Source organism: Coffea eugenioides, chromosome 7 (genome assembly GCF_003713205.1).
Source record: "Coffea eugenioides isolate CCC68of chromosome 7, Ceug_1.0, whole genome shotgun sequence".
Lineage (NCBI taxonomy): Eukaryota > Viridiplantae > Streptophyta > Magnoliopsida > Gentianales > Rubiaceae > Coffea > Coffea eugenioides.
Genome location: NC_040041.1, coordinates 13,773,095 through 13,794,444, shown reverse-complemented (window position 1 = coordinate 13,794,444; position 21,350 = coordinate 13,773,095). Strand labels below are relative to the sequence as shown.

At 36.0% G+C, this 21,350-nt stretch overlaps 1 protein-coding gene across 1 annotated transcript; it reads left to right on the top strand.

Annotated features, from left to right (window-relative positions):
* Positions 1-1,108: 1,108 nt before the first annotated feature.
* Positions 1,109-4,608, top strand: LOC113778297 (pentatricopeptide repeat-containing protein At2g17210-like). The gene is made up of 2 exons (XM_027323650.1): positions 1,109-1,132; positions 1,815-4,608. Exon 2 carries the CDS (start codon positions 2,041-2,043, stop codon positions 4,351-4,353), a length of 2,313 nt encoding a protein of 770 aa, XP_027179451.1. The 5' UTR covers positions 1,109-1,132; positions 1,815-2,040; the 3' UTR covers positions 4,354-4,608.
* Positions 4,609-21,350: the final 16,742 nt, after the last annotated feature.

Below are 21,350 nucleotides of genomic sequence, written 5' to 3'. Positions count from 1 at the left end.
TGAAACCAATTGGGGGTATTTTGGCAGAACGCAGTAGTTGTGCAGCAGCTTTGGCACCCATAGAAGTGTTTGTGGCTAAATTTGGGAATCTCCGGCTATTATTGCTACTGTGGTGCTGGCATTTTTGCCTTGCATTGGCATGGTTAATTTTAATCTAGCCTTGGGAAGAGCTTCTTGCAGCTATTACCCATTTCGTGGTATACTTTCATCCCTATTCGGTTAAACAGAAGGGGTTGACTTTCCTAAGTTCCACCAGTTGGGGTCGTCTCTGCATTTTTGTCCTCTTTGAACTGGATCAGATTCCATTTATGTCTTGTATTAGTCAGGCATATTCATAGGATAGGAGAGAGCATATTTGTAAGCTGTTGTAATGTTTCATTGGCATAACTTAGAACCTGTTATTACATTCCTTCCCTTATAATGTGAGTTCTTGTAAATATGGCCAGCAGCAATTGAATGGTTACGTGTTGTTGATTGATTTACGTTTCTTTATGCTTGCATTCAGCTTGATTATTTTTGTTGAGTAGGGATATTTGCACAATTTTATTTACTTGCATTATAAATATATTTTTGAACTACTTTTTTTATTTCACATATATTATATAAAAAAATTGTTATAAGATTTTTTCAAAAAATAAAAAAATTCCAAATGATCTATAATCTAAACACATTTGTTGTTGTTAATCCGGCGGGCAACGTTTAAAAAAAAAAAAAAATCTCACATCATATGTGAAGGAAACTATTTATCAGACAACATTTATGATTTCTCTTTTCATCCATAATCTTATATAAGGAATTAGCCAGATTACCTAGTACTTACTAATCATAAACACAACTTATTTTATCAAAATTGACAGACCACTTCATAGTAAAAAAACTTGATTTTGAGTATTTGAAAAGAAAAGAAATTCCCCAATATCACCAAGTGCTTCAAATTTTCCACATGAATTTCTTATCCAGAAAGCCTATTTTAATAGGAAACCTTCAACCACAGTACCGTCACCAAAAAAAAAAAAAAATAGTAGTCATCGTAATTTCAAAGCGGCGTTACTGGCCGCTTCTTATAACAGCCACTGCCGGCGCTCTTTCTTCTGAGTTACGACCATTTCCCAGGAAGAGGCCTCCGTCGCCGGTAAAACCCCTCTAGTAAAATTTCATTGTTTTCTTTGTTTCCTTCTCAAGTTCACATGGTTTGTTTGTGTGGTCCGAGAAAAACGACTTTTTTTTTCTTGTAAAGTAGAGAACTGAAGTGAATGATAGCTGCTGGATAACTATCTCTATTGGGTTTTTTTCCTTCTCTCTGGTAACAGAAGCAGAGTAGTGTGAAACTGGGTTCTCTTTGTAATTGTTTATGCCAAAATTTTCATTGGGTTTATTCTTTTTCTTTGTATTTTGTTTCATTGGATTTTTTTTTTTCGGTATTGTATATTGGTAGTGGAATTTGGGAAGTTATATACTGCAAAAATTGTCCTTTAGATTAAGGGGGTTGTTTTTTTCAATGTGATTAGTTCTGTATTTGTAGGAAATGTCCAAAGGTCATGCCTTAGTGGGCTTGGTTTGTAGGAAATGTACACAAAACAGGGGGGAAAGAGCAAAAACAGAAAGGAAATTGTCTTGTGATTTCGTTTGGATTTTTATGATTTTTGTTTTCCTTAATGGATTTCTTCTAAGTTTCATGTATTTCACAAGCAATTTATGAATTTTTTTTAATATCTGCTGGGCTTTTTATGGTGTTGACAACTTGTAGGGCCCTTGTTATATGCTGTTAACTATCTTCTTATTTTTTTTTGTGTCTGAATCTGGATTTAGTGTAGCCATTTCTGGAAGCTGTAACATTTGCAAATAAAGGATGCCAAATTGCGTTTCAGGAGGTCACCAAGAATGCACATATCGGTTGTTTCATTGTGGAAAGCAAGGACTTATGAGGTCCAATGCTACCGTAGATTTGTGATGTTTTGCTATTGGCTGGAAGGAGTAGAGTTACTTTTCTATTGAATCTTTTAGCTATTGAGCCTGCAGCCCTTATAATGCAAGTGATTCATGGCTGTGCGCTTGCCAAGCATTTCATCAGTTTCAAGACTCCCCAGCTGTTTTTCAAAGATCAAGAACTTAGCAGCTACTGGGAGATGGCAAGAGGTTCTTTCCTGTCACTGTGAATTGAGGGAGGCGGGAGTTCAATTGACTGATCCTTCTGTCTTCCCTCCCATTCTCAAAGCATGTTCTGCCATATCTTTTGATTATGGCAAGTCCATTCATGCATCTTTGCTTAAACAGGGACTTGATTCATTCACTTCCTTGGGCAATTCTATTATTGACTTTTACGTGAAATCTGGAACCCTGGGTTGTGCAAATGATGTTTTTGATTGCATGAGGAACAGAGATTCAGTTTCTTGGAACATAATCATTCATGGACACCTTGATCAATGTGCTTTTGAGCAGGGGTTAGGCTTGTTTTTCCAGGCCAAAATTACAGGATTCAAACCTAACATATCCACTTTGGTGCTTGTGATTTGTGCATGTCGTGAGCGCCAGTTGTTTGATGATGGGCAAATACTTCATGGGTATATTATTCGTAGTGGGTTTTTGGCCATCTCTTCAGTTCAGAACTCCCTTTTATGTATGTATGCAGACATCAGGATGGAGTTTGCTCGGAAGCTCTTCAATGAAATGCATCATAGAGATGTAATCTTTTGGAGCGTAATAATTGGCTGGTATGTGCAAAACAGTGAAGCCAGAGTTGCTTTAGAGTTGTTCCGGCAAATGGTATCTGAGTTTCACATTGAAGTGGATGGGCCTATAACTGTAACTATACTCAAAGCATGCACCAATTTACAGAACATTGAAATGGGAAATTTGGTCCACGGCTTTGCGATTTCGAGAGGCCTGAAATGTGACTTGTTTGTAGGAAACTCGTTGGTTGATTTCTATTCCAAGTGTGATGATGTTGAATCTGCTTTTAAAGCCTTCAGCGAGATGAGTCAAAAGAATGTGGTATCATGGAATTCTCTACTATCTGGATATGTTCAAAGTGAGAAGCATTCTGAAGCCCTGTTGTTATTTGATTCAATGAGAAGGGCAGGAGTTGAAGCTGATGAAGTAACCCTTGTCAATCTGCTTCAAGTATGCAAATATCTTATGTTACCATATCAATGCAAGTTGATTCATTCCAAAGTACTTAGACAAGGTTATGAATCAAATGAGTTGGTCAAAAATTCTTTAATTGATACATATGCAAAATGCAATTGCATTAGTCTTGCATGGAAGCAGTTTAGTCAGATGAAGCACCGAGATGCGGTCACTTGGAGCACAATGATTGCAGCATTCACTTACTGGGACATGCCTGGTGAAGCAATTGCTCTTTTCCGAGAGATGAAGCTGATTGAAGAAAATCTTAACACAGTTACCATGTTGAATCTTATTGAAGCCTGCTCTCTTTTTGCAGATCTGAACATATCAAAGTCTGCTCATGGTATTGCTATTCGACATGGCTTAGCTTTTGAGGTTGCAGTTGGAACTGCTGTTTTGGATATGTATTCCAAATGTGGGGCGATACAGGCTTCAAGAAAAGCTTTTGAATACATGCCCCAAAAAAACATTGTGTCATGGGGTGCTATGATTGCAGCATATGGTATGAATGGCCTTCCTCGTGATGCTTTAGCTTTACATGCCAAAATGGAATCTCAGGGTCTCAAGCCCAACTTAGTAACAAGCCTTTCTCTGTTATCTGCATGTAGCCATGGGGGATTGGTTGATGAGGGCTTGTCTGTCTTTGAGAATGTGATACAAGAATATGGTGTTGAAATTGGGGTGGAACATTATTCGTGTCTTGTGGACTTGTTGGCTCGATCTGGAAAGTTTGATAGTGCAATGGATTTTATCAACAAAATACCTTGTACAGTAAAGCCTAGCGCTAGTGCATGGAGTGCAATCTTGAGCGGTTGTAGGAACTCTGGTAATAGGGAGGTTGGGGCTGGTGCTTTAGCTCATATTCTTGAATTGGAGCCATCTAGTAGTGCTGGATATTTGCTGGCATCTAACATGTATGCGTCTGGTGGTTTATGGTCTGATGCTGCCAATATGAGATTGTTGGGCAAGAAAAGTGGGGCCAAGGTACTCGCTGGGTACAGTTTGGTTCATGTGAACAATAGGGCATACAGGTTTGTTGCAGGAGATAAACATGATCCGTTATCTGATGAGTTATGCATTTTTATTGAACAATTACATTCGTGGATGAAGATTGAGAATACAGATCATGATAATATATTGGGAACAAAAAGGAAGGAAGTTAAATCCTGTTCTTCCAGTTTTCGCCTACAACAACAGCTAGAACAGTTTGTGGATGCTGGTACCTGATTTCTAAGGGTAGATTCATTCTTTTTTGTATCTAACTGCATGATGTAGCATTGCAACCCTGGAATCCATCTACCGGTTCTTTTTTACAGAGGCATTTTGTAAGCATCATTTATCTGTAGCTAGTTTTAGTTGATAGGACAATGTAATAGCAATAAGATTTTGTGCATTGATACTTGAGGACAGATGACACTAAACAGTGGTGGCCTTATCCTGCCAAATAGTTTAAACAAGCATTAGGAGAGTTGTTAATGTTGATCTCATGTTTATGTTGTATGCTTACTGTTGAAGAGTGTAGTTATTGGTGATTGAACTTTTTCAGTTGTCTATAACATGTGAAAACTATGATATTCAATACTTGCTCCTTAGAAGAATGAAGCTACTTTCACATTGTTTTCTGTCTTCCCCTCCAAACAATCTTCCTTAAAATATACCCTTCCGTGCTGGTAGATGGTGGAAATATCAGAAACCAATGCCTTTTGGTAGTTTGCTTTTCCTCATGGATTATCTTCTACTTGAATATGTGGAATTATTTAGTAAAAGGGTAAAATAAAAAAGAATATGTGAAATTATTTAGATGCCTTGTAGTGATTGCCCATCCATGTGGCTTATCAAATCATCTATCGAGCGGTGAAAATGATGTATCGATCGATTCTTTAGGATTTTATGACAGTTGCTGATATATTGTGCCCCTGAAGTTGACTAACTGTGCTACACTATTGTGTACTCGACGGTGAACCTGTTGTTTTCTTCATTTTGTATTACAGAACAAATGGAATTTGATATTTTGCTGAAAATTTAGCTTGAATTGGATGCCTGATGTTGTCATTTAATATCTCAATTGCCCTTTTACGCTGCGGTTCTTTTGTTATAGCCCAGTGGTCTTTCAGGTGCTTTTGTCAATTATATCCGAAAAGAGGGTAGGGGATCAATTTAAACAGGTCTTCAAAGATATGGTGTTCTCTGTAACTTGCAATCTTCATGGGGCAATATAGGAGTTTTGAGATATGTAGTCTCTTTTACCTTTATTGGTCTAAAAGGAAAACTGTTATTTGTGGTTTGTATTTGAATGTATATTCTTAGAACTTGGGGTTGCATATTATCAGATGATTTTGTGCTGAGTTAAGCTGGTTACATTATTTCAGGTGATTTTCTTCAGGGGAAGCTATTTAGTTATTGAGATAGTTTCGTTTGTTTATGAGGAACAGAAAAAATGGGAAGAAATATATTGCTTATGTCATACTTCGGGTGATTTTGCTTGTGTCAAAATTCTGTGTTATCTTATTTTTCACTAGTTAACTCTGGACAAATAAGTAGATATTTTTATACAGCAGCAAGGGATTTAAGGAAAGCATTTTTTTTGGGTAAAAAGGCATTGTCAACTAAGAAAGCTACTGCTGCTTCTATACTGTTCTGCCAACGTTAAACAATGGCTACAACGCTATATAGCTATATTGTAATGATCTAAGTAAAGAACCAGAACCAGAAAAGAAGAAGGAAAGAGAAGGGAAAGAAAGGAATAAGAGAAAGGATCAGAAAGAAATTAGGGAGAATTGTACTGGTTGAATTGATGGGAGAAATGAGAAATTGCAACAAATCACCAATTGCCTATTCCCGTACATGCCTGAGTTGGGTAAGTAACTGCTCCTAAACTAAATTTACCAGTTGCAGCAACTAACAGAATTTGCCCAACTGCCATTGTATTAACCGCCTCGTAACTATCTTCTCATTGCCAACCCTCTTTGTCCAATTCACCCTTATTCAGTCATTGCATATACCTTCTTCCGTACATTTCCAAAGCTAAGTTTACGTCTATAATCATATGTGTGTATGCATTTATGTTTTTGAATGGGGAGAAAGAGCAACAGGGATATTTAGTTTTCGACGCGATATGTAGTTCACAGTTTTGTTAACCATGTATGTGTAGTTTTCAGATGGCCTTTTCCTTTCTCTTTTCTTCCCTTCCTTGTCTCATTTTTTTACGCTTGGTGTCGCTCAGACTTTCAATCTTGATATACAAGACAATAATGAGTCAGACGCAGGAAATAGTGAAAACAGAGAGTTTCCTTATCCAATCCTCTTCGATGCGATGCAAGTTTAGACTTTCTTTGATATTCTAGGCCTTTTCTAGCCCAATCCTAGGCTCGGTGACCATACCTGAAACCTTGTATCCTTGGAATATGGTAATTACTTGACCTGTAAGACTGATTCAACGTGTTGATTACCTTCTGATTGATATGAATGTAGACACCAAATTCTTGTTAATTTCAACTCAATTACTGTTCATTTGTAAACACCATTTCTCTTTTATTTCAAAAAATGGGGCGCGACAATGAATATGTGATTGATTTAGTTATCTTGAATTATTTGCTTAAAGTTTTCGCTGCATTTTCTTATGATCCCCACAGTTGGAGTTAGCCTCGTATGTTCACTTGCTATCATGGCAGGATGTGAGCCCTTTGAGACCAAGGCTTGATGTACCTATTACTTGCTATTAGACGATCAATGTGAGCCCTTTAAGGGACACAGGCGCATGTAGTTTTTACTTGCTTTATCAGAGTAAATGTTAGCCCTTTAACTCGGAACATGGGTTCAATGTATGTTGTAACTAGTGTTTGTGTTCTTTATTTACTTATTTTCTTTCCTTGGACACGAATATCCTCATGGCATGCTTTCTAGTTTACATGTTTTTTGTGTTTTGTGAGTGTTGCCAGTTATATAAGTTTGCTTTAATAACACATCGTATAGTATGTTCAGTTCGAGTGTTATGCAAACGAAGGTTAGAGTTTATTGATTATTAAACGAGCACAAGGGATTGTTTGAACTCAATTGGTTAACATTGTAAGAGTATTTGGCTCTTTAAAGTTTAAAAAGGCTAAACTTTTTTTTTTTTTTTGAAGAATAAAGGACTGAACTAATTTGAAGAAAATTTAAGAGTGATAGTTAGGAGACTTATAAGAATGGAAGGGTTTTGTTTTGGGTGGGGGGGAGGGCAAATAAAAAAAATCTGGCCTTGTTGCCTCCATATGCACGATAGAGATAACAAGAAAATAAAGGCTAAAGATTGGGATGTTAAGAACAATGAGTAGGAAAAAAGGGTAAACATCCACCTACCTGCGGTGCAAGGATCTAAGGGAGTTTAAGAGAGTAGAAAGGTTTTGAGGATGAGAATGAGGGTTTTGAGGCGTGGGGATGTGGATGTACTTGAGTGGAAGACTAAGCCACAGGATGACAACAAAGGGCTTTTGAGGTTTGAGCGGCGGCTAGAGAATCAGAGGTTTGAGGATCTAATTTTTTGTAGCATATATATGCATAGGATAGATGGATATTGTTGGTTTTTTGGGGCATAAACTAAGAAATAACACCTTAATGTTGCAAAAAAAAACTTATAAGAGACTTGTATTAAAGGTAGAAAATAAGCTTGTGTTTTACATTCATCAACTCACTATTTATAGTGATTACATGAAACAAACTAGCAAAATATCCAACTAACAAGTATCCTAAAAATCTCAACAAAATATAATCTTCTACTACTAGCAAATCTTAGCTAATATATTTGTTAACAAACCAACATGATCTTTGGTTAACAAATATCCTTATTTTCTAATAACTAAATTAGTTTGATATCAAACCCAATCTGATAAAATCTGTAGGAAAAGTTGGCATATCTCAACACTCCTCCTTACCACTTTTGCTGCAGATTTTCAATTGCCTTCTCAAATCTTTGAACCTTGTTTTGGACAAGGCTTTCATAAAAATGTCTGCAATCTGGCCATCAGTCTTGCAATGTTTCTTGAGCCAAACTTCAAAATCAATACCAAATTTTCCGATGTATTCAACTTCTTTGCAACTTGAAAGTGGAACTCCCATACGTAATAGATGAACCTGAAGAAGAAATTCACAATACAAAAAATGATTGCTATGAGAGACATAAAACAATCCTTCAAATTTTTGTATGGCCTTTTATCAGCTATGTCACCACCATCATCCTTGGGTAGCATTTCATGAATTTTCACGATGTAACCTCCTTCAATTGCCTCATCAGTGATCTCATCCTGAATTTTAGCAACATCTGAATTTTTTGGTTCACCATACTGCATCTTAGAATTGTCAATTTCTGACAAATTCAAAGCAAAATTTTTGCCTCTCATTTTCACTGAGAAAAGCTCATTTCCAACTGGATCATGTATAACACAGGTCCTATTTTTGAAGATGACAGAATAATTCTTCTCTAATAACTGTCCAACACTTAATAGATTTTGATTAATTTTAGGTACATACAAAACATTAGAAATAATTTTGGTACCTGAACCATAATTAATAGCAACATTACTTTTGCCTTTCACCTCAATATAATCTCCATTTCCAATTCTGACTTTGGAGATTTGCGATTTATCAAGTTTCCTAAATATAGATTCATCATATGCCATGTGATGAGTGCAACCACTGTCTATTAGTCAAGTTTTAGTATTGGAATTATTGCTTGCAAAACATGTGGCCATGAAAAGTTGCTCCTCATCTTGTTCATCAACCATCTGAGCGTGATGTTTTCTTTTTCCTTTATTTTTGCAAACTCTCTCCATATGTCCCATTTGCTTAAAAACCCTACATTGAATGTTAGGTCTAAACCAACAATATATTGAAAGATGTGAGGTTTTCTTACAGTGTGAACACGGAGGATTTTTGCCATTTTTCTTCTCATCTTGACTATTTTTCTCTTGGTCATTTCTATCACCTTGTCGAATTTGATCCTCATTTATTGCTCGAAAAGCACCTTCAATGACTCATTTAGTTCTTATGGCTCGTCTTTGTTCTTATGCCTCTAAAGCATTGATCAATTCTGACAAGGTCATCCGAGAGAGATCTCTTGAATTTTCAAAAGAGAAAATTTTGGCTTGAAACATTTCTGATAAACTCACCAAGACTTTCTCCACAACTCTGCTATCTGGAAGTTGTTCTCCAATCAATCTGATTTTGTTCACAATATTTAAGAGTCTGTCAGAATACTCTTTAATGTTTTCTTTGTCTTTCATCCTAAGGAGTTCAAATTCTCTCCTAAGGTTCAAAACTTGCATCTGTCTTGTTCTGTTATTGCCTTGAAAAGCCACTTTGAGAGCATCCCAAGCTTCTTTTGCAGTTTCACAAGTGATAATTTTTGTGAATACTGCATCGGAAACTGCTGAATGAATGCAAGTCATGGCTTTTGATCTCCTTTTGACTGCATCTCTATGGGCTCTCATCTCTGCAATAGTTGGATCTTCCGGCAATTCAGGATCAGGATCTGCCTCTACCACATCCCAAAGATCATTAGCATCCAAATAGGACTTCATTTTGACGGCCCAGATTTGGTAATTTTCACTAGTGAAACTTGGAGGATTTGACAAGAAATTGTTTCCTGGCATTTTGATGTTGAGGGCTTAAGTGTAAAAAAGGAATTTTCACCAAATTCACTCACTCTCAAAGAAACAGTCCCTTAAGATTTAGGCTTTGATACCACTTTGTTGGTTTTTTGGGGTATAAACTAAGAAACAACACCTTAGTGTTGCAAAAAAAAAAACTTATAAGAGACTTGTATTGAAAATAGAAAATGAGCTTATGTTCTACATTCATCAACTCATTATTTATAGCGATTACATGAAACAAACTAGCAAAATATCCAACTAACAATTATCCTAAAAATCTCAACAAAATATAATCTTCTACTACTAGCAAATCTTAGCTAATATATTTGTTAACAAACCAACATAATCTTTGGTTAACAAATATCCTTATTTTCTAATAACTAAATTATTTTGATATCAAACCCAATCTGATAAAATCTGTAGGAAAAGTTGGCATATCTCAACAGACACACACACACACACATATATATGCATGTATGTGTGTGTATCAAATGCATATGTTTACTAATATATTAGATCTATTCACAGGCAAATTCGAGTTCCACTTGATTACTAAACAAATTTAATCTTATAGTTAAACTTGATTTGTTTACTGTGCGATCAATTTTTTTTTTCCAACTGTAGTGAGTTGTACATGAATATATTTGTGATACAGAGCATTGGGTACCTCAATTGATTTTTTAAAGTGGAGAGAAAGTCTTTGATGTTTTGACAAATTGAGGGGTAGGTCTATATATTTACCAATAGAATGAGAACCAATACAAGAACATTATAAAACAAAGATAATATTCATTATAAGATGAAGTATAATGTGAAATAAGAAATGAACTTACTTAAACTTGGAGGTAAATGACCCTGGAGACTATATATATATATATATATATATATATATATATATATATATATTCATTAGCCAAAAGATCATTTTATTCAGGAATGCATTCATGCATTCGAAGTTGAAGATTTGCCTGAATTTTTAGGTTGGCAGAATGATAATCTATATTCTCGGATTTTCTGAATAGCTCGGCCTTATGATCTACATCCACATTAAAAATACAAATCACCTTGTCGCCTTCTTTCTAAATCTCTATCCTAAACTAGTGTTTCAAAATTTGAACTATTATTCGACCGAACTTAGGAGTTAGAGATTAAGAGTTTCAACTAGTTGCTCAGTAGGTGTGGGCAACAATTTGATTAACTAAATTGAATACTATAACTTGAGCTATTTGGCTAATAATGGTTCGAGCTATTTGACATTATGACCTACATGCAAATTAAATACACAAACTGCCTTTCGACCTTTCTTTCTCTCTCATCCCTAACTTAAACCAATGTTTGAAATTTAAAGCCGTGATTAGCCTGATCTTAGCAGTCAGGGATCAAGAGTTTTAACTGGTTGCCTCATGAATGGTAAGCAACAATTTGATTAACTAAATGAATTAAAGAATCCAATAAATCAAACGATTTGGCTAACAATAGTTAGAGCTATTTGGCATTATGATCTCCAATGTTACCTTTCTTTCTCTCTTGTCCCTACCTGAAACTAGAGGTGTCAAAATGAGTGACTTGGGCAGGTTTCGGTTGGATAAAATGGGTAATGGGTATAAGTGAATCAACCCATTTATATTCATTTAATTAGATGGGTATAAATGAGTAAGTCAAAAAATGAATTGGGTAACCCAATTACCCATTTATAACCTATTTATTTTAACTTTTTGTAAACTCATTTAAATTTATTTTTGCAAACTAAGTTATTAATTTATACCACTCTTTGCACCCATCATTAGTTTTAAATATTTACTTATAATGTTCAATAAGCCTAATTATCAATTTTTTTCCTATCCGTACTCTATGTCGTAAAATTATATACTATTTAATAATTGAATAATAAAAATATAAAAATTTGAATTAAGTACTATAAAAATTAACATAAAAACTTAATCCAAAAATTTTGACCCTAATATTTTTTTCATGTGTAAATTTAAAATTTCATTTTGAAAAGGTAGGAAAATAGACTAAAATTTATCATGGATTGGTAATACTAAAAAATGAGTAAGTTAACAAACTAAGAGAAAATAAAATGATAAAATAAAACCAACAAATAATAATAATGAAACAAAAGTAGTTAACATTATAATAAAATGAAAAATCTGAAGAAAAAAAAAGGGTGGGGGAAGAGAGGAGATTTGGGGGAAAATAATTCTAAATGGATTAATTGGGTTTGATGGGTTACCCAATAATACACATTTAATAAATGGGTATTAACCCATTTATACCCATATGCAAAAATTTAAGATACTCATCCTCATCTATTCATTGATATATTTGGTTGACTAAAGTTTAATTAATTAAATGGGTAAATTTAATTAAATGGGTTGATTTGCTACCTATACTTGAAACAAATGTTTCAAAATTTGAACCATGATTTGACCGAAGTTAGGAGTTAGATTCCAAGAGTTTCAACCTGTTGGCTTGCTATGGGTGAGCAACAATTTGATTAACTAAATGAATTAAATTGGATTTGGTAAATCGAACTATTTGGTTCACAATGCATGGTTTGAGCTATTCGGCATGTGACCTATACCCACATTAAATATACAAACTACCATGTCACATTTCTTTCTCTCTCGAATTTTGTCCCTACCCTAAGCCAATGTTTCAAAATTTGAATTGTGATACGAATAAAGTTAGGGATCAGGGGGTCAAGATTTCAACTGGTTGGCTGTCAGGAACTTAAGATAGAAGTTGTCGTTTTATGCATTAGCATGTGCGTTTCAGTAATAGAGCAAAATAGGAGCTACGACCTAAAACGATGTCGTTGGAATAATTCTGGTAGTTGGTTAGGATTAGTTATTCTGTTAAGTTCACGAGTGATTAGTTTCCTACTGATTAGCTGCTATTATAAATAGAAGGTGTAACAGAAAGGGGCCATCAGACTTAATATGACTTTAATTACTTTCTCTCTCTTATTGGTCTAATTCTCTCTTCCTCTCATTTCTCTTTCCTTTCCCATTCTTTTCCCCAAATCCTCTTTCGTAGTCACCTTCCTCCTCTGTATCTCACGAAGCTCAAACCCAGGAGCCTGACATCTGGTATCAGAGCAGCCGATCCTTGGCTGTATTTGATACGGAAATGGCGGAGAATACTCGCTACCGCACCCTGGAAGATTAGATCAAAAAGCAAGATAGCCATTTGCAGGAGTTGGTGGAATCGATGGCTACTGTACAAGTCTCTTGTCAACAGAGGTTTCAGGAGGAACTTGAGCAGAAAAGCTAACGATTGGAAGCGCTAGTGGAAAACTTAGATCAGAAGTTTAGCTCGATTGAACAAAAGTTTAACAACTTGCTGAATGTGATGCTGAAGGAAAAAGGCTGCTCCGAGCTGGAATCGCGACCTTCAGAGCCGCTGCTGCCGACTCCACCTACGCATATGAAGCTTGGACATCAGAATGGAGTGCACGCCTCTCATCTGGAGCTCAAAAGTAAGCAATTCAACCTTGTCTTGCCAAAATTGGAATTACCTATGTTTGCTGCGGGTAACCCTAGGGAGTGGCTTAGGAAATGCCAGAAATATTTTCAGAACTACCAGATTCCTGATAGTCAGAAGGTGGAAATGGTAGAGATGTTTTTGGAGGGGAAAGCCGACAACTGGTTTCAAGGGGTGAAACTCGAGCGGCCTAACCTTTCCTGGTCAGAATTTAGTGACCTTAGTGAGAGATTTGCCTGTAAGACTTCACGAGATGTGGTGGAGGAATTTAATAAGCTACAACAAACAGGTAAAGTAGAGGAATATGAAGAAAATTTGGAGGAGCTAAAAACTCTTATGTTACTTAGAAATCCTAGGCTGGATGAGCCTTACTTTGTTTCCAGTTTCATCAGTGGCTTGAAGGAGGAAATCAAGCCAATGGTGAAGATGTTCAAGCCAAAAAACCTATCAAAGGCTTTCGAGGTAGCTGAACTACAAGAATATTCCTTAGAGTTGCAATCAAGACAACCACGAAACACTAATAAAACTGCGTTGGAGTCCAGATTTGGAATGTTTAAGACCCAACGGAACAATCAGAAGCCAGCCAACTCCTACCGCATTCCTTCCATTACTCCAAACTCCAATAGGCAGGAGAATGTGGCTAGGGAGTTTAATAAAATTTCTACAGAAGAAATACAATATAGACACAAACATGGCCTGTGCTACAGGTGTGGTGACAAGTTTGGGGCAGGTAATCGTTGTAAGCAGGGGAACTTGAACTGCATTGATCTAGATGAAGGAAATGACACAGATTTTGAGGATGCTGAAGGGGAACAAGATGAAAGTACTGGTCGAGTAGGGGAGCTGGCCGAAGTTTCACTGAATGCCTTAAATGGAGCCATGAGCAGGAAATCTATCATTCTGTTAGGTAATATGGGAGGACTACCTATAAAGATATTGGTAGATACTGGAGCTTCAAACAGTTTCATTCACTTTGGGCTGGTTAAATCCTTATACTTACCACACCAAGAGGTTACCCCTTTTACAGTAACCTTAGCTGATGGTACGGATATTACTAGTGGTGCAATCTGCCCGAGGGTAAGTTGGCTAATACAAGACTATCAGTTTCAGTTTGACCTGAAGGTAATGGATTTAGGGAATTGGGATATTATACTGGGGGTGGATTGGATGTACCAATTCAGTCCCATTACTTTTGATTTCCATAGTCTCAGCATTGCGCTCAGTAGTAGTGGAAGTTTGCTACATCTGCGGGGAGTTATGAACCAACCTGTGATGGAACTTGTATGTTGGAAGGACCTCAAATCCTTCATACAAGAGAAGCAATGGAATTGTGCCTCCCTACAGGCCGAGTCACAGGATTTCCAGCCAAAGGATATTCCGAAACAAGTAGAAAGGATATTACAACAGTATTCGCAAGTATTTGCTGCTCCGCAGGGTCTACCCCCATGAAGAGAGTTGGATCACCAAATCACTCTCAAACCTGGAGCAAAACCCTTCAAACTTAAGCCTTACCGGTACCCTCACGCACACAAAACCGAAATCGAGAGGCAAGTGGCTGAGATGCTCTCTAGTGGTATTGTTACTCACAGTAGCAGTCCCTTCGCATCACCTGTTTTGCTAGTCAAAAAGAAGGACAACTCCTGAAGGCTATGTATGGATTATCGGAAGCTAAACGAACTGACTGTTAAAGACAGATTTCCCATACCAAACATAGATGAACTTTTGAACGAGTTGCATGGGACAAAGTACATGTCTAAGCTGGATCTTCGAGTTGGTTACCACCAACTAAGAGTTAAGGCAATGGATACACACAAAACTGCCTTTCAGACGTGGTCACTTCGAGTTCTTGGTTATGCCGTTTGGGTTGACGAATGCTCCGGCTACCTTCCATGCTTTGATGAATCGAATTTTTCAGCCATATATGAGGAAATTTGTGTTAGTATTTTTTGACGATATCCTGGTCTATAGCTCCACCCTTGAGTCGCATATGCTACATCTCCAAATCGTCCTGGGGGTCTTGGCAGACAACCAACTATTCTGCAAAAGATCTAAATGCTCATTTGCCCAAACTTTGGTGGAGTATTTGGGGCATGTGATATCGGAAAGAGGCGTGAGCATGGACAGGTCTAAGGTCGACTGCATATTTTCTTGGCCTGCATCCCGAATAGTGAAAGAACTAAGGGGATTTCTAGGTTTAACAGGGTATTACAGACGGTTCATTAAGGGGTATGGGGTAATCAGTAAACCGTTGACACAACTTTTAAAGAAGGACGGGTTCGCATGGAGTTCTGAAGCTCAGTTAGCTTTTGAAGACTTAAAGAGGGCCATGACGACTACCCCCGTATTGAGCATGCCTAACTTTGACATCCCATTCGTCATTGAGATGGATGCATGTGGCGTGGGTATTGGTGTTGTTTTGATGCAACAAGGACATCCCATAGCTTTCCTTAGCAAGGCTCTAGCAAACCAGAATTTGGGACTGTCGGTGTATGAAAAGGAGCTGTTCGCGTTGGTGATGGTAGTCACTAAATGGAAACATTACCTGGTAGGCCATCACTTCGTCGTCTGGACCGATCACCAGGCCCTCAAATACCTACTTGAACAACGGCTCACACATCCTTTACAGCACAAATGGCTGACCAAGTTGTTAGGTTTCGACTACGAGATCCAATACAAGAAAGGCATTGACAATGGAGTGGCGGACACATTGTCTAGACGACGGATAGTTGAGCACAGTGAGGGATGTCCGACCAAGTTGGGTACCCTGACTGCCATCTCGTCAGCGCAGCCAGCTTGGATGCAAGAACTAATAGATAGTTACTGGGGTGATGCTACGGCACAGGAACTTATTCCCCAGCTACTGCTGGATCCTACTTCTAACTCCGATTATCAATTGGACAATGGGTTGCTGAAGTTCAAAGGCAAATTATATGTGGGACTTCTAAGGGGATCAGAGGCAACATTATCAAAGCATTGCATGACTCTGCAGTTGGGGGCCATTCCAGTCAAAGAGGGTGTCTACAAAGGGTGCAAGCACTGTTTCACTGGCCCGGAATCAAAAAGAAGGTCATACAGTTTGTGAGATCTTGTGACGTGTGTCAACGGAATAAGCACGAAAATGTTCCTTACCCCGGGCTGTTACAGCCACTTCCAGTTCCTCAGCAGGCATGGTCCCAAATAACCATGGATTTCATCGAGCAATTGCCTTTATCTCACGGGTTTGATACTATCTTCGTGGTAGTAGATCGCTTTACTAAGTTCAGCCATTTTATGCGACTCTCGCACCCCTACTCAGCTCAGCAGATAGCTATGGCTTTCCTTGATAATGTGTATAAACTCCATGGTCTACCTGAGGTGATAATTTCGGATAGAGACAGGGTGTTTCTCAGTAGGTTCTGGCAGGAAATGTTTAAGATGTTGGGTACTAAACTCCATTACAGCTCTTCCTATCACCCACAGTCCGACGGGCAGAGCGAGAGAGTTAACCAATGCCTGGAAACGTACATAAGATGCATGTGTAGTGAGCACCCAACACAATGGAGTGTGTGGTTATCTACGGTGGAGCACTGGTATAACACCAACTTCCATACCAGCTTACAGCTATCCCCTTTTGAGGCATTATACGAGTACAAGCCGACCCCTATTCCCTTGGGACCATTTCATGACACTATAATACCAGCTGCAGCTGATATGGTACAGGAAAGGCTACAGATCACGTCCCAAATCAAAGAAAACTTAGCTAAGGCTCAGAATCGAATGAAGCACTACGCTGATCAACACAGGACAGAGAGAACTTTGCAGGTAGGGGAATGGGTTTACCTTAAGTTGCAACCTTATAGGCAGCAAACTGTAGCTATCAGGAGGAGTCTAAAGCTGTCGGCCAAGTATTATGGGCCTTTTCAAATTATTGAGAAGGTGGGGGCTGTAGCCTATAAGTTACGGTTGACGCCGGGAGCTAGAGTTCATCCAGTGTTTCACGTTTCACTTCTTAAAAAGAAAATTGGTGACGGTCAGTCCATTGAAGCAGTCTTGCCCGAGTTGGACTCCTCTGACCAGTGCTTGTTGCAACCGGAGCAAGTGCTTAGACGCAAGATTATCATGAGGAATTCTCAACCTGTTATACAATATCTGGTCAAGTGGAACCAGTTGCCAGACTCTGAGGCTTCCTGGGAGGATAAAAGTTTCGTTGACAAAATGTTTCTAGACTTTAAAGCTTGAGGACAAGCTTTCTTTATGAGGAGGGGATTGTCAGGAACTTAAGATAGAAGTTGTCGTTTTATGCATTAGCATGTGCGTTTCAGTAATAGAGCAAAATTAGGAGCTGCGACCTGAAACGATGCCGTTGGAATAATTCTGGTAGTTGGTTAGGATTAGTTATTCTGTTAAGTTCACGAGTGATTAGTTTCCTACTGATTAGCTGCTATTATAAATAGAAGGTGTAACAGAAAGGGGCCATCAGACTTAATATGACTTTTATTACTTTCTCTCTCTTGTTGGTCTAATTCTCTCTTCCCCTCATTTCTCATTCCTTTCCCATTCTTTTCCCCAAATCCTCTTTTGTAGTCGCCTTCCTCCTCTGTATCTCACGAAGCTCAAACCCAGGAGCCTGACATTGGCTCGCTGTAGGTGAGCAACAATGTAGTTAATTGATTGAATTAAATTTAATTCAATAAATTGAATTCAATGGATTCAATTTCAATTTGATTTCTAGTAAAACCAAGTTCATAATTTGATAATTCAATTCAAATTTAGATTTCATATCTTCGATTTCTATGATAACCCAAAACTGATTGTATATTATTGTATATAATTTATTCTTATGACTAAAGTTTTACATGATTGTTTGAGTTAACTTTTTTTAATCTATAGTTATATCCGTCTTTTATGATGCATACATACATGTTTATATGCACATACATATATGTGCATATAGACACACACCTTAATGATTGACTATTGATTATTGACTATGTTACGGCTCAGTTCAACACATTGATATATTTGGCTGACTGAAGTTCATAATTCAATTTCAATAAGATTCTAAGTTATTAACATGTTTCTCCTTTTCTTTAGAACTATTTTCTCCTTATTCTTTCTAGAATTCATCCTGTAAAAATCTTCTTCAGCATTCCCATAGGAGAGAGACCAGACAATTCTGATCTTTCCTCAAGGGAGGGAGCCTCTCTCTAGTTTTTAGCTTTTCTTATTTTAAATAAATTCTCTCTTAGGATTTTCTTGTGAGAAATTCTTCACTCCTAGGATCTTCTAGTGTGAGTTTTTCCTCTGTTAATTTATTCAAGTGAGAGTTTTATTCTCTCTTAAATTTTGCCTTTGTAAGAGTTTTATTTGTTGTTTCATTTTTTTAGTGAAATCTTAGATTTTGTACATCTGGTTTCTCAATCTATAATTTCTCTCTTAATTATTATCATATCTAAAATTTTCTTTACACTTGAATTAATTTTTAATCAAATCTGACTATTAGAAGGCATGCACAGATCTAATAATTTAAAATAATTCATCTAGATTGAAGATATATTGAAGTATTAATGTTATCTTCATTCGTATTAATTGTTCATATTTGTTGCATCTATTGACTTTTAGATTTGCATGTATCAAAGTCAGATTTGATTTGATGTATTTTCTGCTAGAAGTGCAGATTTATTGAATGAAATTATCCTTTCTATAAGTTCCTTGATTTCATTTTTCAATTAACGACAAATCAATATTTGAATTTGCTTGATATGGACATGAATAAAATCAATTAAGTGATTAACCGAATTGTCATTCAATTTTAATTCAATTCAATTTGGTTGCTTTTATTTCAATTTCAAGCTAAAACCAATCCACATGTAAAAGTCGATTTTAATTGATTTGATTTAACTAATTATCCAATAAATTGATCATTCTCACCCCTATGGCTTGATGAGCAAAAATTGAAAAATTAGATGATGTTATGATAAGGAGGTAAAGAGATCTATATATATATATATATATATATATATATATATAAGATTTCTCAATTTTTTATTTTTTTACTAAGTTTAAGTTTACATAACTTATTTGATTTTCATGGCAGAACAAGTTTTATAGATACAAAACAAATGCAAACTTGAAAGAGAAAGAATACCATAAAATTGCATAGAAAAATACATATAAAAGGAAAAAAACCTTTTGTATTTTTTAACTTCAAATGAAAATTTGAGCTTAAAACTAAATTCAAAAAATGTCTTTGACAAAATATAGAAATTAAAATTTGAAAAAAATTTACGAGAGTACTTTTAGTTGTCCAAAAGGTCAAAAAATGCTGTAAAAGATTTGAGTATCGAATTAGTAAGCAAAATTTAAGGAAAACTTTAAAAAAAAAGTGCATAAAAAAGAAAAAGAAAAAGAAAAAGTAGTTGTTTTCATTTTCCTCAATTTTTTTATGAATATTTTGTTTGCTTTGTAATCCATATTGCTAGACATATAAGAAAAGTCCAATGTTAAGTAAGTAAAATTTATTACAAAGACAAAATGATATAGCATCATCTAATATATTTTATTTCAAAGTTTACTATCAAAATTCAAGGGGGGCAAGAGTGGAGGAAATACAAAAACAAACTAAATTTTTCATAGGCTATTCTATGGCTTCAAAAAAATTGAGGGCCCTAACATATACGTAGCTCCGTCACTGTTCCCCTCCATCGTCCAATAACCCTCTTCCCTCCCCTCCTCCCAAGTTTTGAAAAATCCTTTTTGACCCTTGAATAGTTTTAAGAATTTTCATTTAAAATCATAATTTTTCCCCCCCCCCCCCAACTTAGCATTTAAAAAATAAAATTCCATTTCCATCCCCCAATCTAATTTTTGCTTCATGAGAATAGCTATTAAATACTTTTAGATTACTGTTAGTTAGTTCATATACATAATTTAACTTCAAAATGCATGCTTTTTTAGCATTTTATGTATTATCTCTAAAAAGGTCTCTTCATGAACATTTATAACTAATAGGGTATATCGTTCGTGCATTGTGAGCGTAAACATTAGTAGTATATATTTATTTCTTGAAATTTGGTACTAATACAAAGAGTAGTTATTTTTTTCTATTTCATTTTTTCTGGTACGTAAGAAATAAGAAGGTAGAGACATGAATAGTTATATGAATTGGATATATTAATGTGTATCTTGATCCAATATTGGGAACATAGCTTTCTTTTTATGGTTTGTCGACTTGCCGTTTATTATTACTCTATTAAAAATCATCTTGAGATCATAAAAAACTTCTTCATAGATTTAAAATATTTTAAATTGACTTGGGATTAAATATCAAGACCAAATCATTAAGTGATATAATAAAAAATCTAAGATATATTTTTATAATTTTCAAACTTACACTCATAAAGTAAAATTTTGCTATTTTTGTAACTTTGCCCCTTCCCCCCTCCCCAAAATCGTGTCACAAACTCGAGAGAGAGAGAGAGAGAGAGAGAGAGAGAGAGAGAGAGAGATTTTGACTTCCAAAAACCGTGAATTTTATCCCGAATCAGATTTCACTTTAAAGATGAGTAGAACAAAGAATTTGACATTTTAAAAGCAAACAATATCATATTATTTTGTTAGGTAATAGTGTTTTAACCAGTATTGATATGCAAGCCACTTAAAGGATTATGGGATTGTTGTCAGTAGTTGTAGATTTTTAAAAAAATGGATTAATCAGAATTAGCAAAAACTACTTTTGACTATACTCTAGATCTTAACTTTTTTACCAATTAAAAAATATAATATACAAATTAAAAGCAAAAGAGAAATTAAAAAAGAAAAGCTAACTTTTCAAAATTAGAATCTAAAATTAGGTGAAATAATATAATTAGAACACCAAGAATAAACTGATCAAATTCAGGTTGGAATTGATAAATTCAAACCTAGAATAATTCTTCCGAATCTAGGTCCGTTTACCAATTGAGTCTTGTTTTAATATGTAAAACTGGATCCGGTTTCAATTTAATATATCCAATCCATAAAATCAATTCTCTCTTTTTTTTTTTTTTGTGTGTGTAAGTGAGAGGGTTGAGATCTCTCACTTACATTCCCTTTCCCTGTACAATCCAACCTATCTCTCCCCACTGAAAAATT